Consider the following 27,527-nt stretch of genomic DNA (forward strand, 5'->3'; position numbering starts at 1 on the left):
ATTCATCAAAAATGGAACACACTAAGTTATGTTCTATCTACAGATATGTTCTGTAGAGTTATATTGTTACCTCACAGAATTGAACATGTCCTTTTAGTTAGTGTATTGTCATAAAGCGATTGCAAATTTTGTTTAAAATATCAAACATGGTATAAAAAGTTTTGAAAGTTGGACAGTTTATAGTAATTTTGAAGGCAACAATGTGACTCAATTTTGATAAAAATGGAAACATCTAAAGACATTTCAGGATTGTCAGTCTGGGGTTTTTATTACCATATTTTTTGTATTTATGGGGCAAAAAATGTCACTGCAACCCTTTTAATGTCATCTGTGTGCTTGTGCTGTCATGGAAGCCATTATCATTTAAAGGGTTAATTTCGTGGAACCCTTAAACTTTTTATATTATATCCCTCACCTACAAAAAAAAAAAAAAAAGGGACACCTTAATATTTGATGGTGTCTTCAGCAGCCCAGTATGTGGTTTATTATATTTTCAGCTACTGATAATACAGAAACAAGTTTCAGCCACTCCTGAGGCCATTTTGTGCTGAGATTTGACCTAGGTTAATTTCATTTGGGTTTGTTTTGTGAAGAAAGAAAATTTCTTTTATATGATTAAAACCCTTTTGTGTGTGTGCTTTATCATTACTCTTGTGTTCTGCCCTCTTTTCTGAAATATGTGATGGAATGTGGGGCTTTTGCCTAAATATTCTTCAAAGACAAAGGGGAGAGAGAAAGAGAGAGAGAACACTTTGATAGATTCTACCTTCCAAAGAGTGCCTCCATATCTTTGGTACCACTCTCTAACACTGCATAGAAAAGATCATGCCTGCTGTGGAATGTGATTCCATGTTATAACACAAATTGAATAGGTTCAAATACACAGCAAATACAAGGATGTCTTTTTGTTACTGTCATTCAGTGATTTACCACAGGGTACAGTAAAGCAAAATAGCTGTTACACTTTCAGGGTAAACAGCTGGTAGAACATTTGATTCTGAGCAGTTTTCTCTATGGCTTACATTCTTGGTGCACTTAAAAGCCATGTAACAGACTGTATATAAACACTTCTTCATAAGGGTAAAATATGGCAGATGCCAAGTAACTTTCCAGCCTAATAGTGAATTATCACTTGTGGACTGGATTCATTTTTTGAGAGAAAGATTAAGGTTTATTGGAATAATTATTCAGAAAAAGATAAATATAAAGAGTAACAACCTGATGACATAAAAATGCTTGAGTGGATGAAAGTGTTCACAGTTTCATGAAAGTAATGGCATCTTTCTAGTAAACAAGAGTGATACTTCAGAATCTGTGTGTGGTTTTTCTTTTTGGTTTTCAAAGTTTCTATTGGTTGATTTAGATGATAATACTAAACATTATACACACAGTTGTATATTTAAAGCTGATTATACTAACTGATATATTTCTAAGAAATTTCTTATTTCTAGTAAAAAAAAGTGTATTGTGTTAACAGATGTGTGACTTAGGCTCTATCAGAAATGCCATATTGTCCACGGTAGAATCTAAGGGAAAAAAAAAAATTCTAAAAGACTCTTGTAATGCCATGCCATTGTAAAATTGAGTCTCTAAGAATAATCTTTATTTGAAAAACTGGATTTTATATTTTTATTCCTATAAAGGCTGTGTTTTAGTGTTTATTTTTCCAGATGAATTCCACTAACTTGCACATTGCAGAATTCTTCATCTTTCTTTTGAATTTTAAAATTGGAAACTTTTATTCTCTCTGGCTAGGTACATACGCTCTGAGAGGTCCATAATTCTAATTAACTTCTGCTTGTCTATCATCTCGTCCAACATCCTCATACTGGTTGGACAGACTCAGACACACAATAAGGTATGACTAATAATTACTCTCTCTTTGTGTGTTTATGTTTTGGCATATAGTTAGTTATTGATAATGTAAAAATTTGTTCTCAATAAAATGGAGACTGGCTGACAAAATTATTTTTATTGGTTTCCTTGTGAAAATTTGCCTATTTCAGTTCAGAAATACATCCCTTGTCTTAATTTCCTGTATGTTTGAGAGGGTGCTTGTAATAGTAAAAGCATGTGTTTGTTTAAACGTTATATCCAAGCTGTATAAGTTCAAAGCCTTGGGACATCAAAGGAACATATTTAGATTCATTAGTCTAATTGTAATAGGATCCAGTTGTAATAGAATACAATGCAAGTGTTTTATTCTAATTTATTAACATATTGATTACTAAAAGGCAACCATAAATTGCTTATAAGTATAACATCGCTCCTAAAAAAATCCCTCAAAAAATGTCTATTGGCAGTAATTGCAAAGAGTGTTAGGTGAAAGGTACTTTAGCCTGTATGCCTTTCAAAATTTTTGCTTAGCTAAAAAGTATTTTCATACTTAGCAGAATGTAAAAGTATATTTCCTGTTCATATGAATTGACTGATATATGTGAGTTGAGTGATTTCTATGAATTGAATGATCACATTTTTTCCAGAAATGACTGTCTTTACTAAACTATTCTGAAAAACATTCCAAGAAATCCCTAATAGCCATGTTAAATCAATTTACCCCAGCTTTGAAGGGATTCTGTTAAACATTGGTTTGATAACTTAATTATCAATCAATCACATGGTTTCAGGCCTGTTATTTTTCACTTTTTTTATATGTTTTTTATTTAATTGAACTTTTCCCTCATAAGCTGTCGTTTTAAAAAAATCAAATGTGCATTTCAGTATGTTCCTTTGATATATTAGATATCTGTAGGACATGTATCAATGTCAAGGATAATAGATAGTCTGTTTATTCTACTAGCCTACATTCCTAAGACTGGTGATACCCACCCAAAGAATCCAATTCTGCATCTGAATAGGGCCTAGGAGGCCACATAGGTGATTCTGATGAATGTTTCTTCTTACACCACATTGCTCTAGGCCAGGGGAAGGGCCCAAGGGAAAGGTCACTAACCCTTAAGAACAAAAAAAAAAAAAACCCAAAAAACAAAAAAACAAAAACCCAGCAATTCCTATAAAGTACCCTATAGAAGTGAAAAGCACTTTCATATATTTGAGTGTTTAATTTTTCTGCATTTCTCTCCTGTATCTTTCCATCTTAAAGAAAGAATCTGAAAAAAATATAGTCTATTAAAATATCAGTCCATATTATAACCATTTAATACAAATTTTGAAAAGATTTGGTTCAAATTAGTGTTTGAGAAAAAAAAAAAGCAAAAAGAAATATTTAGCAAAGAAAATACAGAGGGAGAAAGAAGGACCAAAGGAGAGGGATGATGCCAATCAGAACTGGGAGAGGAGAAGTCAGTGTACAAAACAATCAGCAGAAGAAAAAAGGAGGGTACACATGGGTACCAGCTGAGAAGAGAAGGGGAAACAAGGAGGCTGTGAGAGGGAAGGAAGTAAAGATGAGGTGAGAAGAGGACACTAAAAGCCTGAAGGAATTATTCAATTACACATGTCACCCTTTCTTTTTTGGTTGTTCACTGGAGCTTAGCTACATGTACTAGTTAATACCTATTCTCAATTTTTTAACTGTTTGTCTTTGAACCTTCACCCAGAAAATAAGAGGCTTCCCATGAAGTAGGAATTATTTATTGGATTCAGGATAAAGAAAAAAATCAAGTTGGAGTCAGCTTGAGTCCATAGTTTAAGGTTTTCTCACCAAATACTCTCTTCCTGTTATTTTTACTCTTCAAACACTCTTAAGTTATACCTCTCATCAGACTATGAAAAACTGGGTGATCTTCAGTAAGAACTATACTTTTAAAACTGTTTCATGCTATGCAGCAAAGTTTTTTACAAGTTCTGAGCCAAATGGTAAAAAGGACTTTTTTACCAGGTTTACTATGTATTATAGTGGTTATGGTCTAAATCATTGCTGTCCAACAGAAATACAATGCAAGACATAAATGAAAGCCAGAAAAGTGAATTAAATTTTATTAGTAGCCACATTTTAAAAATAAAAAGGTAAAATTAATTCTAATATATTATATTTAACACAGCATATTCATAATATTACCACTTTAAGATATAATTAATATAATATTTATTAATGTAGTGTTTTATACTATATATTAAGTCTTCAGAATCTGGTGCATATTTTATACTTACAGTACTTTGGGATATGGACTGGTTGCATTTCAAATGCTCACTGGCTACATGCAGCTGATGACTATCATACTGGGTAGATCCAAATGCTAGCAATATTCAGAAACTAAAATTGCCTCAAAAATTACATTCTGCCTGCCCAGTTTGACTTTCCAAGGTTTTCAAAGTCCCTTTTTTTCCATAAAAATGTCTTTTTGATATCTGCAAATATTATGAATATCAAAGGCAAGATATGACAATTCTGGTTTTACTTTTCATTTCTGATTTTGAGGAATGACTGGTATGAGCTTATTTAAAAAAAAAAAAAAAAAAGTCTGATATGGTCTGGTTTCTCCCCAAATAACTAAGTACAGAATAGACTCCATGTGGTTTTGGAACCATTGGTTCTGTTCTAGATAGACTATGCTAATTTTTGCTGTTAGAGTTATTGATGCTTGCGGGGAAGAGTGGGTGGTAGCTGGTGGTGCTGATGAAGGAACTGAGCAATTACTAGTTTTCTCTTATGCTATATTAACGTTGCCTTATTAGCTCTGAGTAGACTTTCTTATAAGCCTAGGACAAGTCACAGTAGAGTGATTACAAGAGAGAAATGTAAAGCACTGAGATTTTATTCTTTATTGTTGTTGCTCTTAACAATATCAAGTTTTTTAGGGGAAATAATCATATATCTTATTATATGTGTTGAATTGGATTAGATTGACTGTATTTGTCATTATATGTTAGGATTCGGTATGGGAAAAGCTAAATCTACTTTACCATACTTAGGATTAATGGTTTCTCAAAATTAAAAAACAGAACAGAAAAAATAGAAACTGTATCATCTGTGCAAACTTATGATCTGTATACACTCCAAGAATCTATTTTTAAAAAGGTAAACTATTGATCTATGGCTACAGTATTTTATTTATCTTTGGTGTAGGGCCACTTTGCTGCTGTGGGCACTTTGTAGTTGATCAGATTCTTATCTTTGACTTTCCTGATAAGTTTTGATTGGTGCTTTAGGACTCCCTACTTAGAAAATGGAAACACCTGAGAGAGCCTCTTGATTATTTGGGACTGCATCTGCTAGTTGTCATGGCCAGTTTGTAGGAAAGCGGGTATTTGATACTGATGTCCAGAATAGTTTTGAAGTATCATACTGGGATCCTGCTCTGAATTGCTTGTTGAAATGTAATCGACCCAATTATTTCACTACTTGAGTATTTCTGCTTCCTTTTGAATTGAGATAGAAACAAACTGAAATAACCTGTTGTTTAAAATATGAATATATTCAAATCTTTAAGCTGTATTGTATATTCAATTGCTGGCAACAAAGAAAGGAACTAAAAGCAATATTTCTTATATCTCTTCTTAAAATGCAGTTTTAAATTTAATTCTAATTCACTTTATTATATTTTGAGCTTTCTCATAAAGTGATGTTGCCCTTTGTTCTCTTTGTACATTTAAAATTTCAAGCAGGATGTTCATGTATCACTCAAATGTTACTTATTTGTAAAAAGTTTCCTTTACACTTTAAAGTATGCACATGATTTTGTTGAGCCATGTTGACTATTTTTGATACTACTATTTTGCAGATAGCAATGATTATTTGGGAAACACATAAATTCAAGAGCATAGTTTTCTTAATGGCAAAAATATATATCTGCTTTTTTTCCCCAAAAGTCTTGGAGGTGATTTATCATATTAAAGATTTCCTAGCACTCTTTTTAACTGATGAGGGCCACATCTGGCAAAATTCTTATTTTTTTGGTTAGATAAGGGTGGCCACCCGAGAAGGTCAAAGTGCTAGGAGATATCTTCTCTCCCACAATCTCACTACCAGTTTATAATGAAAGGAAGTCTAAATCTAAATTTTATCACACATTCAGATATTTATTAGATAAACATTCATTAGCAAATCAGGAACAAAACTTGTTCCATAAGCTCAATGAAAGTCTAGGTCTTTTAAGTACTTTCATGACACCCTGTATGTAGCATTCATTTAAGGTTGACATAGCAACATTCTAGAAGCAGGATTCTGTGCCCTTTAGTCAGCATGATTTAATCAGAAATCCTCCTAATCCAATGTCTGGAGACAGAATGATTAGAGATAAAACCATGGGCCCTATCTCTACAAAATATAGGCCTCAATGGTATCTTACATACAGTTCATTCAAGAGTAAGAAGTGTTTAACTGTTTTAGCAAAGCTATATAACTTCAAGTGCCTTTATTTTTACCAAAGGGAACACAGTATTATATCCATCATAATGATTAACCAGACACTGGTTCATCAGTAAAGACAAATCTTTTATATTTAGTTTGATAATGGGTGTTGATTGTAGCTAGATACACCTAAATAAATAGGACTTGTAGTTGCCACCTCCAGAGTGTGGGCCTTCTCAATATAACGGCAGCTGACCAACCTAGTCTGTGCATTCCTGGACCCCACCTAGAATTAAAGGGTAAGCTATCTGGCACATATATAATATCATATTGAGAATACCAAAGTATTATAAAATAAATTGCAGACATCCTAGCAAGCATATGAAAGTTAATATTTTGAAAAATTCTAGTCAAATGTGAGAGGACAAAATTAGACACTAGCTTTAGTCTTTAGAGACCTAGGAGTCAAGCAAAAGTCCTCACTGAGAGCTAAAAGGAAGTTTCTAAATTATTTGGGATGGATAAACATTTCCTTAGCATTATTTAAGAAGGAATTATCTTATGGTTCTTTATGTATGGAACACTGAATTACTGTGTCTTTTAATTCAGGTTTGCAAAAGATACAAAAATTCTCTGTTTTGGAACATTTTTTAAAAGTCATCTACTCTACTATTTTTTTTTCCTTTTACTTCATCTTGTGCTTATTTAGCCTTATAAAGATGTTGTTATGTTTTTGTTCTGTAGTTTTTTTTAGAGAGAATTAGTAAATATGGGCCAAACTAGAATGCTATAGTCATTCCAGTGGAAGCTGTTTTTTGTTTGGTCAGAATCATGTTTTCTAAAAAATAAAATCTGGAATTTGAATACCTTAAATTGGGTCAAGCACTCTCTAATTCACCCATTTCACCTATGACTTTCTTTTGCCATAGTCTCAGGTTCTTCACATATTTACACACATGCCTGGTCTCTAAACGCCTATGTGTCTTCAGTTTTTGAGATAGTTATTGAATATGTGTTTCCACCTATCTATTGTGTCTCACCTGATACCCGCTGAAGCAGACTGTCCCCTGCCTTTGAGGTTCAGAGCTCTACACACTCTCCCTGGAGATACCACCAGTCTCTCAGATGGGGGTGGTTAAGGGCAGGCCGGCATTTTAACCCAGATAGATTTAAGCATCCTAAGTCTGCTGCTTTTCCTACTTATATGATCTCAAGGATGATACACGACATCTCTAGACCTTAGATTTTTGTCAAGGTTACGTTAGGTAGTATATACCATGCACTGAACTGAGAGCCTAGTTAAGCACCACTTAAACATTAGCTGTTGTTGTGGTAATGATAATGATGACTCCCAGATGCACATCTGATTATACCCTTCTCTTCTGAGCTTCAGATTTCCTCCTGTCCAATTTTCTTATCACCACTAAATTCACCATTTGTCTCTGCCTCACCTTAACACACTGAGTATAAATTGAATGCCTTTTCCATAGTCTGCAACCCAACTGCATAAGCTAGAACAGTGAATGTCACCCTTGATGTCTCCTTCTCTCTCATGTAGTAAATCTAATAAATCATCTACCTATGGCAGCGGAACCTTCAAATAGTTCTCAAACTCAGTTTCTTGTCTCTATCAAGTACTGATCATATCTGCTGCTTCCAGCATTATCAAACCCTCACTCTACTCTGTAGCCCAAGTGATGGAATGAAAATTCGAATCTGATCACTCTATTTCCCTGTATAACAATTACTGTTGTTTCATTTCTTATAGAAGTGATGTTCAAACTGTGCACAGACACAAGCAATGAAATGTATTTTATTCATCTGTGAAGATTTCTTTTTTTTTTGAGGCAGAGTCTCACTTTGTTGCCCGGGCTAGAGTGAGTGTCGTGGCGTCAGCCTAGCTCACAGCAACCTCAAACTCCTGGGCTTAAGCGATCCTACTGCCTCAGCCTCCCGAGTAGCTGGGACTACAGGCATGCGCCACCATGCCTGGCCAGTTTTTTCTATATATATTTTTAGTTGTCCAGATAATTTTTTTATTTCTAATTTTAGTAAAGATGGGGTCTCGCTCGGGCTGGTCTCGAACTCCTGACCTCGAGCGATCCACCTGCCTTGGCCTCCCAGAGGGCTAGGATTACAGGTGTGAGCCACCGCGCCCAGCCTGAAGATTTCTTATTACTGCTTTTCTTGCAATAACATACTGAAACTCAAGAATAAATTTTACTTGACAAAAAGTTTTGTAGCTTATAAAACCTGAGAAAACACTGATCTTAAACATGACGCATGCTGTTCTATCCATCCTCATTTTATTTTGCCAACTTTTGTTTTGTTACACCAGCAATGCCAAATTGCTTATAGTTCATCACAATTAATCTATGGTTTCTTCTTTTGTGCTATACATCATCCTGAAGCACTGTTCCTCCACCCCAATCCCACCTGACTTCCTAATCATCCTTGTTTGGCTCATGCCCTTTCTCTGACACTCTGCTCAGTTTTTTCCCCTTCTAGAAAACCCTCCTGTATCCTGCATGCTTATGTACATGTGCTCTGAGTTCCGCAATTTCCAGTGCATACCAATTTTGTAAGTTCCTGTTTTGTATTATATTACCTGTTTCTAACCAAACTATATACTTTTTAGGGCAGGATTAGTTATGTTCCTTCTTAAATTCATTGCCAGCATATGGTCTATATAAAGAAAGTATATAATAAATAATTATTAAATGAATGAGTCAATTTATTTGAATACATTATTTGGGCTTATATTTATGAATTTAATAGCTGTAGTTATTTTTACAAAGACTAGGGTCCCCCACTGTAGACAGGAGCTCAGCCAGTATGGTGATAAATACTATTTTTCTGGTGCCTGTTTTGAGCTCTAAGTGACATTTTAAAGGTGATATGGTTCCTAGATTTTAGTTAAGGAAAACTTGGAAAGTAATAAATGCCAATCTTTTCACTTAAGTCATGGAAAATACTGTTCATAATCTTAAAAAGAAATGTGCTTAGTTATAATTCTTCTCAGAGAAGGCATATCTTGCTAGTGATGTCCCAAGTGTGTGTTTGCTATGTCTCAAATGTGTGTGTGTGATCCTAATGGCTGAAGCTAAGGGCTCCTATTTAGATTTATTAAATCTAATTTGTTGACTTGGTATGATGTTTGTAAAAGGATTTGAATGTAATAAGCTTATGTATGATTCATTTGAATCCATTTTGAGATATCTTGCTAACTCTGCTAGGGTTCTTCTGGATTCCTGAAAACATTCATCAAACCCAGGAGCGCGATGGTTCATTAGATTCTTGACTTCCCCAGGCTCCTGGCAATGAAGGGTTATTTTGTCTTCTTGCATGGTATTAACCAAGTGAGAGACAGTAGGAGTTCAAAGACACTTTTGTCCCACTGTAACCTCTTAGCCCCTTGTTTATGCATTTCCAGTTTTGTGTGGTAAAAGCCAGAGACCACATTATTAACATCAGCTTTAAAATACGGCAAAAGATCAATATGAAAGATAGGCTCAAGACAAGCAAAGAAGATGAAAGTAGAATTATTTAACAATAAAGAGTTATTGAAATGGATGAGATGTCAGGAGTCAAATAACCTTGAGGGATGAGGAAGCCAGTTTGGACATTTAGTGAGTGTTCTTAGGTCCAACTTCAAAGCTGGGCAAAACTCTCAAAGAGTGAATACTCATTCAACAGGGGAGAAGTACAATACAAGTCTCAGCCCAGTGTGTGGGTAATTGCTTTGAGAATGTCAGGCCTACTCTCATTAACTTCTGTTCATTTATCCTCAGGAAGTTGTGCAAAAGTGTCCTGTGGCCAATGTAAAAAGACTCTATGACATGGTCAGTCCCTAGCCATGCCTGCTTTAGGCCTGCCTGATTTCTCAGTTGGACTACCGTAACATTCTTCTAACTTTGGTCTCCTCCTTTAGCTTTTGTTTGTATTAGCACATCCTCCACATTACTATAAGAAAGATCTTACGTTAAAAAAAAAGCAAACAAATACCTGATTGTGTCATTCCCCTGCTTAAAACTCTAGGACAGGTCTATAGAGCTTATGAGATTACCTCCATGTTCTGAACATCACCCACATTCAAGGCTGCTTGTAGTACATAAGTTGATTTTTGTGGGCAATCAAAAGGTTAGATCTTCCTTTGGGTAGATCATACAAATGATTCTCTCCCTCCTGACTGATAGCCTCTAGCAAGGCTTCTGCAGGAACCTGGCAACAAGAGCTAGACTTCACCTTCCCCTTTCTGCTCCCTGTTAGAGACCCTATCTCTTTGCTTTCCAAGGTGTCCTGTGTCTGCTGGAGCTACTCTTGTCTTTGTGTGTTTGCTTTTTACTTTGCCTTATAAACTCCTACCATACTCAAGAGTTGGATTATGCAAATCATCTTAGCTCCTTCAACACTTTCCTCTGCTTCCATAGTGCATGATGAATACCTCTATTTTTAGCACCAGTCACATTATTCTATAACTGTTCATTTACTGATCCACCTTGCCCACTGTACTGTGATTCTCAAGGGCAATGTTTTTATCTTTTTTCTAGACTTTAACACCATTATTACTAGTGCTTGTTTTAGACATGGTATGAAATCAATAAATGTTGAATGAATGAATGAAGTTATGACTCTATCTGTTAAATGAGGGATGCAATAACAGGAGTACAATGACATCAACAATGGGAGCCCTATCTGGAATGTTTGCAACACAGGCCACTTTTGTTGTTGTTGTTGTTGTTGTTTTATGATGGGATAAGGAAGTGGAGGAAAATGCTAAAGACTTAAAGAGTGCTTTTGAGACCCTCCTTTGAGGAAAGATGGTTGAGTTAAATCAGATTTTTATCTTGATGTAGAGATACCTGAAAGAGAATTTGAGAAGTGGAGTGGCTCTCCAGGAGTCTTACAGAAAGGTTGAAGATGATCTGTTTTTCTCCCATAGAATCAAACCAACAGAGAAATTAAAATTTCTCCCCATATATGATTTTTCACCTTCCCCCTTCTAAGTACATCATATGAATTGGTCAGAAGTTTTGCTAATGTCAACAAGGGAACCATGTTATAGTATAGCTGATGATGTTTATTAGAATTCTTACTTAATACACTATAAAATACTGAAGTGCTAAGCAGACATCACAGAAAGTGAATTATTTTAATTCATAGATATTCTCACAAAAAATGAAAGGCCCTTGAGATAAGATTATAATAGAATTTTCAATGGCCCATGATACTAACTTTGAGACTGTGCCTCTCTGAGGATGAATATGAAGTGAATAGGGTAGAATTTAGGTTATCACTAAAGATCTTTTGACCAAAGCAAAATTTATCTCAGTGAGAGATTGGAATGATGTGAAGAGTATAGTAGAGAAATCCTTTGACAAATACTCCAGAATCTAATTCAGAGATTGGCAAGCTTTGAAGCTAAATGGCCATATATTAATAGTCAATATTTTAGCCTTTATAAATCATATGGTTTCTATTGAATCTACTCAACTCTACTTTTGTAGTTCAAAAGCAGCCATAGACATAACGAAATGGATGTAGCTGGATTTGGCCTGGGACCATCATTTGCCAACCTTGGGCAATTTTGAGTTTTCTAGAAGTATCTAGTATACATACAAACAGAACAATTACAATGTAAGGCAAGGCCAGCCTATTTTTAGGCTGATGCTTTATATAAAAATGACCTTCAGTTCTGAAGTGTCTACCCAAGGTTTAGCCTGTGTAGCCTGCAGAACTGGAACAGGGACCTTTGACAGTTTCTGAAAAGGCTTCTGCAGAGATAAAAAGGGGTGCAAAACACTTTGAATTTCTTCTTTAGGGCGAGAACTAAACACAGAGTTTCTTCACTTACAGTGACTATTTTGGTTACCGGTATATACGATTATGAAATAAAAAATGAATCAAATCACTCACAGACAGGCAAGGCATTTTATAAACTGAAGAAGTTAAAAGTAGCTAACCCAAATGCCCAATGCATGAGATAACAATGTTGGCTCTCTTTGTAGAACTTCTTAATGTACAGCAGTAAATGTTAAAGCCCTCATTGGAGAAAGTCTTTCATCTGACAGCCTTGGGCAGAGAAGTAACATTTGAAGCAGAAAATAGGGATGACAGAGTCCAGCTAATTCCCCACTAAATTCACCCATAGACAGAGTCCTCTTTTTACCTCTCCATCTCTATTTTAGCTCACTTTATCCTCAAAGTTGGATTATTTTTATGTATATTAGGTATAAAACCTTGGAACTAAAGACCAAACACTAATGCCTATAATCAGAAAAAAACAAGCACATTTGGAGATTAAAGTTCATTTTTCACTTCTTTTGTGATGGCTAGTCAGTGCATTTTAAATCTTAAGCCTCGAAGAAAGTAGGCGTATGATTGAGTTCAGTTTAGGTCTTAACTATGAAATATAAGATGTTTGAAATTCAGAGTAAATTAAAATATTTATAGTTATGCTAGGCTGCTTGTTAGTGGATTGAACCAGAGATTAAGATTTCAATTGTAATGTAAAGAAGAAATGATGAGTGTTAACAGTAGAACTATAAACAGAATTTTAATTCATTCATATTGATGATGAGGGCCTGTGTAAGTGTTCTTTGTTAACCTATAATACACATAGTTTTATGTATCTCTATAGATGTGTCTTTGGTAGATGATACATCAGTATATACAAACAATTAGGACTAGAGGATTTTAAATGAACTTTATTTGTATCTATTTTACATTCCCATTGCCAATTAAATTCTATTTGTATTTTAAAGTGATTTTTTCTAATGGATAGAAATGTTATATATTGCTTTTACAAAATACAAAGTAGTTCTGGTTTTCTTTTTCATATAGATACTTATTTTCATTTGTTTTCTTTCTATTAGAAATAAAAGCGTCTATTTCCCTGTTTAGAAACTTGTTATGTATTTTCCTAATCTCCAAACTAAGACAACAAGTGAATTATGTATACCCATGGAAGAACATCCTTTATTGTATAGAAAAAGGTAACTGTACTAGTTATCTATGCTATATAGCAAATTATCTCAAAGCCTAGTAGCTTAAATACATAAATACTTATAATCCTGACTGTTTCTATGAGTCAGGAATTTAGAAGCAATCTAGCTGGGCAGTACTAGCTCAGGGTTTCTCATGAGGCTGCAGTGATGATGTGTCAGAGCCACCATAATCTGCAGGCTTATTTGGAACTGGAAGATCTACTGTAAAGTGACTCACTCATCTAGGTCACCCAGGTGTAATGGAAACTTCACTTATTCTAACTTATTCTAGCATTTTTAGCTCCACCACTTACTGGGCATGTGACACTGGTCAAATTATTTAACCATTCTTCACACACCAGCCTGCTGATCTTTTAAAATTATAAATCAGACCATAATACTTGTTTGCTGAAGCTTCTATTACATTCCAACTGGAATCCAAACTCCATAACATGGCACCCAAGATCAAACATGACCTGGCCCCTAAGTACTACTTCTCCTACCTCACTGCCTTGTATTCATTACTGTTTTTTTTTCTTTCACTGTATTTTTGTCACACTGGCCATCCACTAGAAATATTATAAGGGTAGCCTGTAAGCCATCAGTCAGGTGACCATATTCCTGGTTTGTGCCTGTTGTCCAGGTGCAGTTATTAGCAAGGCTGCTTTCAATAGTGTCCCATCACTTATATACTTTGCCTCACATGCAGCCCTTTCCTCAGCTTCCTGGCTTTTTCACATACTCCTCCCTCTGCTGGAGCTAGTCTTCTTCCATTCTTAGGCCAGCCTAGTTAGCTTACACATGTCCTGCAGATAAAACGTAATTTTCTTAGAATACCCTTCCCTAAAATCTCACTCCTTCAAAACCAAAACACTATTATGGTTTTCCCATTTACTCTTCCTAGGAATCCAGTTTCTTTTTTCCTTCATAGCCATTACTTTAATTTGTAATCTTATTTTAATTTAAGTTTAGAAGGGAAAGGACATTATCTGTTTGATTTCTACTATATACCCAGTGCCTGACACATAGCAGACACACATTAAATATTTTTAAATGAGTGAAGAGAATGCCTAAGCTTCATTTGTTGTTGTTGTTTAATCTAAAAGTAAGGAGGAGATGTTATGAGAATCGAGTAAGATTGCACCTAGGACAGGATCTGACACACCATAAGCTTTTATTTGTGGAGGTATAATTGACAAAAACTTGCATATATTGTTTTGAGGATTCCCATAATCAAACTACTTAACATATCATACATCACCTAACATAGTTGCCATTAGCAAATTTCAGGTACGCAATGCATTATTATTAACTATTATGATAGTTACCATACTGTACATTAGATCTCTAAAAATTATCCATCTTATAACTGGAAGTTTTTACCCTTTTTAATTGAGTTAAAATTTATATACAGCAAAATGTACAATAAATAGTGTGATGAGTTTGGACCAACATATACTTGTATAATCAATACCTGATCAAGATATAGAACAGTATCATTCACCCTAGAAAGTTCTCTCTTGTCTCCTTCCAGTCAATCCCCAACTCTTGTAGGCAACCACTGTTCTCATCTCTCACCATGAATTTGTTTTGTCTATTTCAGGATTTCATATAAATGGAATCATACAAGGAGTGCCTTTTTTACTGGCCATTTTTACTCAACTTTTTTTTTGAGATGCAACTATATTGTTGTGTGTTTTAGTACATTAATTTTTGTATTGCTGAGTATTACTCCATTATATGAATAATATCACAATTTGTTTATTCATTCTCCAATTGATAGACATTTGGATTGTTTTCAGGTTTTGTGGTGGTGGTTGTTGCCATGAATAAAGTTGTTTTAAAGTTCTTGTAAAAGTCTGTATGGACATGGATTTTCATTTCTCTTGAGTAAATACCTAGGAGTAGAACTAGTGGGTTTGAAGACAGGTTAGAATATTTTTAACTTAAACAAACTACTGAATAGTTTCAAAAATGGTCATACCATTTTTGTGCTCTTACCAGCAACCTACAATAGTTACAGCAGTGTTCCATATCCTTGCCAAGAGTTTTTAAATTTACATTTCTCAAATAACTAAGGTTTAGCACATTTTCATGTGCTTATGGGGTATTTTACATTCTGTTCTGTTCAAGGCATTCTTTCCTTTTTAACTTGGATTGTTTGGATATGAGTCCTTTGTAATGTACACATAAAATATTTTCTCTGTGGTTTTTCTTTAGATTTTATTAATGGCATCTTTTGCTGAGTAGAAGATTTTAGTTTTATGAATTCCAGTTTATCTTTTTTTATCGTTTGAGTTTTGTGACTCTTCTACAAGAGATCTTTGCTACTCTTCCAAGTTTTGAAAATATTCTCCTATATTATCTTCTATAAGCCTTCCTTTATAATCTTAGCTTTTAATGCAGATCTATGATTCATATAAAATTAATTATTATGTATTATATGAAGTAGCAGTTGGGGCTCATTTTATTCTGTATGGATCCAATTGTTCTGGTACCATTTGCTGAAAAGATATTCCTTTCGCATCGAATTGCTTCGATACCTTCGTAAAATCAGATGGCTGTATGTGTGGGTCAATTTCTGGAGTTTTTATTTTTGTTGTTGGTCTATATGTTCAGTTTTATGCCTATACCATAGTCTTTATTATGATAGCATTATAGTCAGTCTGGAAATTTAGACTTTGAGTCCTCTAACTTCATTCTTCTTTTTCAAGATTATTTTGTTTAATCTAAGCCTTCTGTCTAGATTTGTTTAATCTAGGTCCTTTGAGTGTACAAATAGATTTTTGGAATCAAGTTGTCAATTTCTACAAAAAAATAAAACCTGTTGCAAATTTTATTTGTATTGCATTGAATCTTCAGGTTAATTTAGGTAAGAACTGGTATCTGCTTTCAATAAACACTATTATTTAAATCTAGTGGTAATAGGTATGGATTGGATTCATGAAATAAAATCATTAAGATGTGACCAATTACATGAGGGTGCTGAGAAGGAAGGGACATCACAAATTGCAGGGTTTTGGAACTCTGACATAATGCTCATTATTAAACAGAAGAATAGTTGGAGAGAAATTAGGTGTCTGTGGGAGGAACTATGTCCTGCTTTAGGAAAAATATTCTGCTCCAAGCAGTTGTTTCCTTGGTCTTGTTGTCCTTCAAGCCTTTATCTTTTGGGGCTTTTCACATGATTATTTCCTAAATATATTTCCTTTTTAAATCAGAGCATTTTTATCCCAAAATACTATATATTTAAGATATATCAAAACATGATGCAATTACAGACTGATTTTATTTCTTTAAATTTCTTGAGCTTATTCATTATCAGCCAAGGGCAAAAATTATTTCTAAGATCAAAAACTCCTGAGCCACTTTTTTCTTTGGGTTTATTGGAGGGCATAAGCCTTTATGACCAGGCACAAAAAGAATATTTGTGGAGAGTTAAGAAATGAGCAGCTTGGTTTCCCTCCAGGCAGTCAGAGGCTGGTGGCATACTTCTTGCATGGGAGCAAAATATCTTTCAAATTAAAAAATATATATATTAAAAAGAGCACAAGGACTAGAATTTTGACTGAGCAAGTACTCTTCGACTTCCTTTCCAGTGAAAGAGAGCATGTTTTAAAACCCATTAGTGAATATTCTATTTAGAAAACATTTATGTTTAAATTTCACTGACTGGGTTAAAAAAATGTGCAGGCAGTGTTTTGTATCTGGCCTCTTTTAAACTGCTCAGCATCCAAATATCTGCAAACAGCTGCTTTTTGGCCTACTAATTCAAACATAATAAATGTTGTTATTCAAAAGGTAAAATAAGACATTTATCCATGTGTCATTAATAGAGCCTGGTCCTTTTTACAAACACAGTAATAACACGAGTGTGTGTATTTTGTTTAATACTAGAAAGGATCCTGTTGTGTATAAATCGTGTTTTACTCTTAGAGAGCTTTTCAGTTTTTCCCTATGAGGCTGTCTAACTGATATGGAAATATTAGTATGTAGCATAAATATTTTTATATCATCTTTTTTCTTTTACTTTTCATGCTGTCAAGAAAAAAATGATGTATTTTCTTTGCGCATTAAATTCTGAAGCTATAAATCTTATCATTATGTGTCTGATTTACCTTATTGAGTGTTTTTTCTTACTCAATTGGAACTGATATATTTTTTTTTTCTGAAATGTCTTTGCATTTTGTCCTGTACCCATTGTAGCCCTCTCATTTGGCTTCATTAGCTATTAGGGGTAAATAAAAAAGAAATGCCATCTGATATAAACAAAATTCTGTTTACCTATTTCCACTGCTAGAAGGTGATTATAAACCCAATTAAAAACAAATGGCAAAAATGCATTACACAGATGGGGGAAAAGTTAATTATTTTCCATTTCGTCCGCTAATCTTGTTGAAGATTTAGTTGACTGGTCTGCCTTAGTGAGAGAGACAGCATGAATTTTGTGAGAGAAGCGTGTTTTCAGTGTAGATTCTCCCCTGGATACCCACTTGTAATTTCTTTTGGTGATAATGGAGCTTAGCTATGCACATCAAGGGAAAACTAGATTCTTCGGGGTATCATGCAGGGTAGCTCATCACAGTATCCTTAATGCTTGTTGGCAGACCTGTCTATTTGTAGAAACGTGGTTGTTATTTGGTAGTGGAGATTGCTGGAGTGTATTTATGCAGTTGCCCCAGTCTCATGTCCAGCTATGAAGAGGATCCTTGTTAAGCTTCCAGAGCCCATTTGTCAGGAAAGAGGGGAATTTGAATGAAATCTCTGCAGCTAGCAATATAAAGACGAAAATGCTTAAACTCCATTTTTCAGAAATGGAATTGTATTCACAGAGAAGGATTTTAAAAAAGACAACTATTTCTGCTAGTAGGGAGAATTATAAGAAAAGCAAAGACATTCCTGGAGATTAGAGGAAGACTAGCAAGGTGCAGAATTGAAATCACTGCAGAGGAGCTGATTTTTATACTTGTAAAATCTCATCCTGCCATGATTATTTCTTTCTCTTGGAACTTGGAGGGGACATGAATAATGTGTAATGTTGGCATCCTTTTCATAGAATACTGGCAAAGACTTGTCAATATAAGAAATATCTGCATATTGAATTCACATGTGTAGAGAAGTGAAGAACAGTTAGGAATTTTGCTAATTTTAAAAACATTAAAGTTAATGCATTCAGCAAAGTGAAAAACTTCAAAGTCATTAAAGAAACGAATTACCTTTATGTATCAAAAATATTAGGGCTCACAGCCATTTTTCTAAAGACTAAATGGGTAGTTCAGGTCCCAAACAGGAATTATTCAATTGTTATAATGGGACAAATACTTTAAAAAGGGTTACCTATAAAGCGAAATAAACTGAAGAACCAAAGTGCGTAGATTGGGATACTGTACTAGGGCAATAGTGGTTTTCAACTAGGGTAAAGGTGATAGGACATTTAGAACCATCTGGAGAGTTTCCAATTCACCCGCCGCACACTGTCTCTAAGTTCTGCTATGCCTTCAGGAATTGTATGGATAGTTTCAAAATGCTCCACGGGTGATTCTGATAGGCATCCCAGTTAGTTAAGAACCACTGCTGCTGGAGCTTGCAACAGGAAATGGAAAGCTTGATAAGAAATAGAAGGCAGTTTGCCTGTCAGTACTTCTGTGTTGATCTATTCTATGTAATCTTCTACTTACCTCAGCTTTCCTGTATGTCAAATAAGGATAAGAATATACCACAGCAGTGTTATGAAGATTAACATTAAACTCTTTGACCTTCCTGGAGAAAAGCACAAGATATTAAGAGAAAAGAATCTGGCAAAGCCAAAAATATCATATCATTTCAAATTTGCTTAATAAGAAAATGAGTCAGTACAGTGTAAATTAATGCAAGTTCTCAGCTCCAAGCAGATGAGATTCAGCAAAAGCTGAGCTTACAAGGGGAATAATTTTAAGTAACATGTAGCTTATAAGTCTTCAATTATTAACATTATTGCAGCCAATTTTGTCAGCCCTCCAACTACAGCTCTTTAATATTTTCCTGTGTGCCTGTGTTCAAGAACATATAGTTAGTTTTAACCTTAAAATTTTAAACAAGAACATGTTTATAGTTTCTCTCTTCTCTATTTGCAATAACATCTTAGAGAATAATCCAGTGAATGTGTGTGTAATACTAATGAACTCAGATATAAAGGCATTGGTTATATCAAAAAATAAAAATAATGAAATAATAATAATGGAATTCTTTAAGCTGGGTAAATTTTCCATGTAGGTTATAACAAGCCTGACTATAAAATTACAATTATCAACAGGAGAAAAGTTAGTTAAAAGTTGCAAAAATATCTTATTTAACTCAAATACATGTAATCAAAACTTTTTTACATAAGGATGCCTTATATGAAGTCTGGTTTTATCACAAAAAATTGTGTGTGTATGTGCATGCAATGTGATTTGTGCTCAGTTATAGATTTATAGTTTTAGTAATTCTCCATTTTATGGTGGGAAAGAGGATATAAGGGAGGAATATAATAAAGTCACAGTTTAAAAAAATTTAATGTATTATGTCCTTTTTAATGCATAGTAGACTAGACTGGATAAGAAAAACTTCGGGGTAAAATATTTTGTATCTATGATTTTATATGGTGAAGCTATATACTTTCATGTATTTTACCAGGCTTTACATTCCTACCTTCCAGAAGTCAATAATTCAGACACATGTAAGTTATAGGCCTTCTGCTGTAAGTGCATTTACCATTCTTTGAGCAGTGCAAGAGAAGTAGAGTGGCATTCCTCAATGGGAACAGAAATAAATCTCTTTATTTTGTCTTAATATTAGAATTTCCTCCTAGACACTATTTCAGAGTCAATTTGGCATATAAAAAAGTGTTCCTGTCTCAAATCCTAACTCTTGGGCAAGCCTTCTAGCCTGTCCCAACATCAGTTTTCTTTACAGTAAAATGCAAATATGTGCATATATATTCGGTGGCTAAGGTGGAATATGAGAAGGGTTGGACTCTGCTAGAAGAGATTAAATAGAAACCATCTGTAATTTCCTTACAGCTCTGAGATTCTAAAATTCTTACCTAATTTGTGTTTTTATTCATATATTCTAATTTCCCCATGTCCTGATATTAAAATTTGGACATTAGCAATTGCTATTGTGTTTTTACACAACAATGTAGTGATGATACATTAATATACTAGGGATGAAAATTATTTTGTTTATTATACAGCTGAACCAGTCTAAACTGCATTTAGGAACATTATCTCCTTGCAAATGGACCAAATCTGTCCTCAGTCTCTTACACAAAGATCTTTCCTGATGGTAATTGTCAGTAAATACAGTGAATGATGAAATTGTATCTAAAACCAAAGCAGTTCATTTGCTTTGGGGTGTGTTTGTCATATTTCCACATTTTTTTACAACAGTCTTTTGTATTCGAGTAATTAATGCATTTGCACTACTGAATAGAAAATTGTCACCAAAAAAAAAAAATATATATATATATGCTTTACAAGGAAAATAGTAGCAGCAAGGCTAATCTATAGCTGTGGCCTTTCTTAATGAGTGTTGGTGGGAAACTGCAGAATCCTGCGGACAAAGGCATGTTTTTGTAAGAAAAAAAGTCTCAAGGTGTTAGAACTGACAGAATTTCAGAAATGCCATAAGTTCAGCTTGCAGTAGATTTGTAGGTTCCATAAGCAGAATGAAAAATTTACTTAAGACAGTCCTTTGGAATCAACGTTCATGTAGAATGAAGAACTATCAGATGTGGGGAACTGAAAATAGGTTTGACCCTCCACATGAAGATGGAGGAGCTGCTGAATGTAATAGGAATTGTTATATAAATATGCTAATTTATATATGTTTAATTTCATCTATTTGAAAATTGTAGAGGCTCAATAAAATTATTCAAGTGTTTTATTCAAAAAGCTCCTTTTTATACTTTTTTAAGAGCTGTGTAAAATGAGAAAGTCTTAAATGAATAAACATATGCATATATATGAATCTGTGTCTCAGGATAGAATTATCTTCTAAGCCATTTTGTACCATAATATCTAACATCTGAGTGTTCATGGTAAATCTTTGGTTTATGTTATATAGAATTTATTTCAACAATCCAAATTGAAAATGAAGGCCAAAGTATTTTTACACTTGAGAAATGGAAAATTTCATGGTGTATACCGAAATATGACCAGAATTAAAAGAGCTGACTGTTAACACTTGAGTATTCCATATGGACATTGATATTTATTTGTTAACACTAAAATATAGGACTATAGAAAGTTTTGTGAGATTATTTAAGCTTAATTTATGATTAGAGGGTTTGTCTTTATCAACAGGTTATAAGCATTTAAAATCAGCACTAGCATGCCTTGCCTTTAATGCATTCTGTATCTCCTGTGAATGTATAAATATGTTTTTGGGGGAAAGTAACTTAATGTGTCATAAAGGACCAAAAATAACCATCCTTCTCTTGTCTTTAAGTCAGCATACCTTGGATAGGGTCCAAGATACATTGGCCTTATATCAAATTCTGGTTTATGCTACAGGAAACTGCACTTAGAGTATCACTGTGGTTCATAGTGATTCTGTATTTAAAAAAAACATAATTTTATTTATTTCTAACTATTCATTTTATTTCATATTTTCTAGACATGTTTAAATTTTTGGCACCTTGGACTGGAAGTCCTTCAGTAAAAAGATAAGCAAACTGGAAAGCATGTGAAAGCAAATACTTTTGAGGAGAAGATTTTGTTTTTTTCTTTGTTTTTATTCCCTTTGGTCTTATTAATGGTAGTTCTTTACTTACACAAATGCTTTTTTTCTCAGTGAATGGTTAGGACCATAGACATGATATGCTATTTTCAATTGTTTCTGTGTTTCGAAAAACTCTGTCATTTATTAGCAAGTTCTCAATTTTTCTCACCAAGATTATTTGAAAATTCCAAGAATTGATTTTTTAAATATAATACAGTAGTCCCCCCTTACCCATGGTTTCACTTTCCACAGTTTCAGTTACCTGCAGTACAATAAGTTATTTTGAGAGACAGAGAGAGAGACCGAAAGAGAGAGGCCACATTCACACAACTTTTATTACAGTATATTGTTATAATAGTTCTATTTCATTATTAGTTATTTTTGTTAATCTCCTTACTGTGCTAATTATAAATTGAACTTTTTCATATGTATGTACGTGTAGAAAAAAACATAGTATGCATAGGGTTTGGTACTTTCCAAGGTTTCAGGCATCATCTTGGAACATCTGCCTGATGGATTTAGGGGGGACTTAAGGTAGCGTGTTTGAGACTTTACACACAGCATGTTTTGAATATATAAATTTTCCCAACAGGGATCCATCTTACATTTCATTAACTCAAAAAGTTTCAGGAAATACGAGTCTGACTCTTTACTGAAACATAAACATTAAAATTGAGGTTACTTTTAGGTATAATTTACCTTTATCAAAAAGTAGCTCTCAGGAGATATTAAAGGAAGCTACAAACATCACTTTGCTATGACCTTCTTCAGTTGATGTCTATAAGGCAAGGGAATGAAGCAGCTCTGTCTTTACACACTAACTGGTGCAGAACCGTCGCTGACATCAGTGAATGTTTTTTATGCTAGCATTGACGTCCATAGGGAATACAAATCCTCATTCATCTGCTATATTTCAGATATATAATTGGTTATGATACAGAAAAATTTTCTCTCAAGCTTTTCTTCCCAAAATCATGATGGTGAGAAGAGATATTTTTTCATGATGGCACCTAAATGACTTTTGCATTTTGACACAAGAAAGTTGACTCATGAGTGGAATCACTGTTTCTCTTAAGCAGCATTCACATCTCCTAACAGCACAGTGTTGGGCAGTACCCTCTGGAAGCCACAACAATTTAGCAGAAACATATGTCATATTTGCTTCATGTGCAAATCTTGCATATGTTAACTTTATGCTTAGAAATTGAGGCTAAATTTAAAAACTAAAACCCTTGTATTTCCAAGTCTATCTTAAATATGGGAGTCTGTACCTGCTTTTTGATCAATCTGGGGAGGCTTCACAGAGAAGTGAAATTTCAGGCAGATTAAATGCTATAGGAGATTGGTGCCGTGTCTCATAGGAATTCATATAACGTGTTGTTGGAAGGAGTCTTAATGATTAACTTCCTTCAAACTCCTCACTTTACAAATGAGGAAACTGAGACATAGACAGTTGATTAAAGCAGGTACAGTGATTAGCAGCAGATCCGAGCAAAAACTCAGCTTCTTCCAGTTATTTGATGCTCAGGTGAACCTCGTTTAGATATCTTCTATGCATATTTAAAATATTTATTCTACTCCATATATATTCTTACATCTTGAAGAAGGCAGTTTCATTCCAGGGTCAAGATTGTGAAAGTGTGCTTGCTTCGGCAGCACATATACTAAAATTGGAACGATACAGAGAAGATTGGCATGCCTTCCCCGCCCCCCCAGAAAAAGATTGTGAAAGTATTCAAGGACAGAAATGTGTTCATCCATAGATGGGTACATGTATTGCTATCCTTATTCATTGCTTATCCCCATTTTTTTTTTTACCAAATCAAAGATAAACACTAAGAGAAAACTATCTCGAATTAAAATTCCTTGAAAAAGGCAATTTACAAAATGAGGAGGAATCTCTCTAGGGAAATTCATTTCACCTGAAGCACAAAAGTTAAATACAACTAGGGTATCTATGATCCATAGACTAAAGAGAGTTATACTTGTGAACAAGCCCAGCAGGGCTTTGCTTTCATGTGCTAAAAACAATTAGTGTCATGAGTCTTAACCTGAACTGTCAGTCTTAAAAATCTATTCTTTCTCACCCCTGTTCTGGTTTTATTACTGTATCTTCTTAACTAAACCTTTCATCCCTTTCTTTTTTTTTTTTTTTTAACCTATTCCTTTTTGTACTAAGACAATCTTTCTCACTAAACGGGTATGTCTTTCCCATCCTCTTTTCTTTTGGATTTGTGCAATAACTTGAGTATTTGACTACCAAAGCCATTTTAGTAGTGCATATATTATCTTATTATTCTGCTTGATCTCATACTTGCATTCTCACTCTAGATCTTCTCACAAATGCACCTCTTAATAATGACCCTCATCCAAACTCACTCCACATACCTGCTAAACCAAACTGTAGGATACAGAACAACAGCAATGAATTTTAATGAGAGTTATTTTCAACATTAAAAAGAAATATCTTTATATAGTTGCCAGAAAAAAAATTATTTGTTTTTAAACTAGCTGTTCTATCATATTCTCAGGGTCTTGTTCATTTCTAAATTTTATTGATGCTTTAAATTTCTGGAAAGTCTGAATCATTGTTCAAGAAAAGTGATCCCATTGGGTTCTCTCCAAGTAAGATCACTATCCAAAATATTATTAGTCTTCTGTCTGTCTGTCTCTCTCTCCATTGCAACCCCACCCCCAACTCTTTGTATCTCTTACTGAAGTGCAGATAATAGACTTTCACTAGGAACAAATAAACTGGAACGTTGCCTTATACAGTGGTCCTCAGCTGGGCTGGTCTGCAGAATCACCCATAGAGCTTTGTAAAGCCGGGAGTCCTGGGGCTCAACCCGGAAATCGACTGAGTTAGAACCTCTGAGTGAGTTCAGGGAACTAGAGTGGTGAAAATTGTCACAAATGATGCTGATATTCAACCAGTATTGAATCACAAACCTTATAATAGACCTTAGAAGGTGACATGGGTGATTCCACTCAGGAAAAATAACTATCCATACAGTAAAACGTAAATACCTTTACACAGCACGCGCCACCCTACCTTCGCCCCTGTCCGCAAGAAAACTCCTCTTCATGAGCCTGACTTAACTTGATCTCACCTTTAATTCGTATAACCTTGTCGGTCCTGTTCTCATCCCCCATGTTCCAGATGAAGAAATTGCTCAACTTTTAAATACTTTTCTTAAAATATCCAATTTAACCTCTAACTTTGATTTAAAAATTTAACTTAATTATGAAAGCATCTCTAAATGTAATCTGATTTAGATGAAAGTTGCCAAATCACATGTTCCAAAAATAAAGGAATCATTTTGGTCCAACTTTAAAAAAAAAAAAAATCTAGAATACTACATCTCTACTCTAATACCTTATAATCCTGAGGTCATTCATTAATTTTAAAAATAGAATTGCTACTAGCCACTTTGTTTTTATCTTTTCATTTTCCCCTAATGCTGACTCCACATGTGTCCTGAAGCACATTTTCAATTCACTTAACCCAAATCTGTGATAGACTGAGGTAAACAAAATACCCTGTCTCCTGGTAATAGCTTATTTTTTTTCATCTGTAGAAGACAAATGACTCTTTCAAGACAAATGTAGTTCATTTACCTCAGTCCCTGCTTCATTGTGTGCTCATTATTTGCATACTTAATAACTTAAAAAATTACAGAAATAGTTCAAATTACTTGAATGCTTTCAGAAAGTATATTAAGATAAGCAAGAACGTACAAGAGCTCTCTTACACTTTTGTGGGATTCTGTTTGTTTGAAAATGTAATGTTATATGTTAACAAGTTTTATTATTTTGGATTTGTCTCTGCTTAAAAATTTCAAAAAAGGAGGAAAAAAGAAAATATGGTTCACAGCTACTGACATGAAGTTTTTATTGAATAATTAAAGGTATAGATGTGTGTGTGTATCTTCAAAGGACTGTGGAGGGTGTTAATTATCTTTTGTTGACAGTAATGGATGAAAGACAAAATCTGAATGTGTTTGTATGTTTTTTTAAATTTAATTCAAAGGAACCTATGTTAGTATGTCAGTGTTTATGTGCACTTTGCTACAGTGAGGGAGAACAGCCCAAATTCTCTTGAAGCTTTAGTTAGATATAGATAGAAATTTCCCCTTGAAGCCCAATACAAATTACTGTCTCTTGAGATCTTGACACAAAAGGTTAATCTCAGTCTACAAAAGATTTACTATGACAGACAGAACATAAGAGTCATTTGTATTAGTTAGAGTATTAATCTGTTCACCAATTCCAATGCTGTGCTTTAGTAATATACCCAATAATATTTCCCTTTTAAACCATTTTTAAAATCCACAATAAATATATGTGTGTGTGCACACACATACACACATACATACATATGTATATAAATATATTAATTATATATAAATTGTCAACCTAAATAGCAAAGAGAGACTATCTAAAATAAAATGATGTTTATTTTATAGAGCATTGCAATGGGAATATGTTTGGCATAGCAAACTATGTGCATATTCAGGGAGATAAAGGAAGACAAAGATTTTTAAAGGAAAAATGAGGATTATACATTGTTTTGAAATGATTATGTTTGGCTACAAAGATCAATAAGAAGGGTGACACCAGTCAGAGGTTGGACAGGCAATTGCTGGGCAGATGTCCTTGCAAAGGTATTTTTTGTGTGTATAAAGTTGCAATGGCCTCTGTGCAAGATTATGGGTTTTGCAGAGTCTTTGTTATACTTTTTATTACTAGGCATACAAGTATGATAGTCTTTTCTTCATAGCCTTCCCTGGCTCTACTTGTCAGGTTGTTGTTTTTTGTTTTTTTTTTTAACATTATTGATTCAATTTTGACTTTGATAGTCTTCACATTTTCATCTTAGATCAAGATTTTTCTCTGGAAGTATCACTGATAAATCATCCTGTACTTAGGTTTTGATGTCCCTTGGTGCTGGGATAGGCCTGTCCTAGTTGCTGGTCCCATATTGGGGGAAGTGAATGACATCAGGGTCAAGACCCTTTTATCCACATTTGAGCAACAGGGGAGGTTTGAAGGGAGTGGTTCTCAGGCTAAGTCTACCTGGAGTCCATTATTAAGTTCAATTTTGTCTGTTTCACAATCTTTTGCCATCATCTCAAAGTGCTGAGCCAGCATTATTCTGTTAGAAGTTGTACTTCTGCAAAAATTTAACAAGTAACAGATACTAAGTTAAAGAGGAAAATACAAAGTAAAATTAATAATAATATTACAATCCCAGTTTGTATAATAGTTTTGAGCCATAAACCTAGGCTTAAAGGCAGCCAATTGAGCAAATCAAGTGACCATAGAGAATTAGGTAAGACTTGTAACCATGTGCCCTGTTTTCTTACTTAACCAAGGGATGTTAAAGGATCTCTTAGGTCAGGTGCCATCAATTCTGATTGTGAAATTCTGAATACACCATTATCCTGCCAATTGAAAAAGGTAAGTATTAAGAGGGGTAAGAGTCTCCTTATGATGTGGAGTTTTGTTCTGATGTCTTGAGAAAAGCTGTCTATAGAGTGAAAACA

The 27,527-nt window shown here is 34.2% G+C and overlaps 1 protein-coding gene and 1 pseudogene across 2 annotated transcripts in view; both read left to right on the top strand.

Annotated features, from left to right (window-relative positions):
• The window catches only part of ADGRB3 (adhesion G protein-coupled receptor B3), a 673,565-nt gene that overhangs the window by 529,182 nt on the left and 116,856 nt on the right, over window positions 1-27,527 (top strand). For both annotated transcript variants that reach the window (XM_045543808.1, XM_045543807.1), the window contains one exon: window positions 1,756-1,858. In XM_045543808.1, coding sequence (XP_045399764.1) covers window positions 1,756-1,858 — 103 coding nt within the window. The remainder of the gene's footprint in view (window positions 1-1,755; window positions 1,859-27,527) is intronic.
• Window positions 23,622-23,718, top strand: LOC123633714 (annotated as a pseudogene).

Source organism: Lemur catta, chromosome 2, assembly GCF_020740605.2.
Source record: "Lemur catta isolate mLemCat1 chromosome 2, mLemCat1.pri, whole genome shotgun sequence".
Taxonomy (NCBI): domain Eukaryota; kingdom Metazoa; phylum Chordata; class Mammalia; order Primates; family Lemuridae; genus Lemur; species Lemur catta.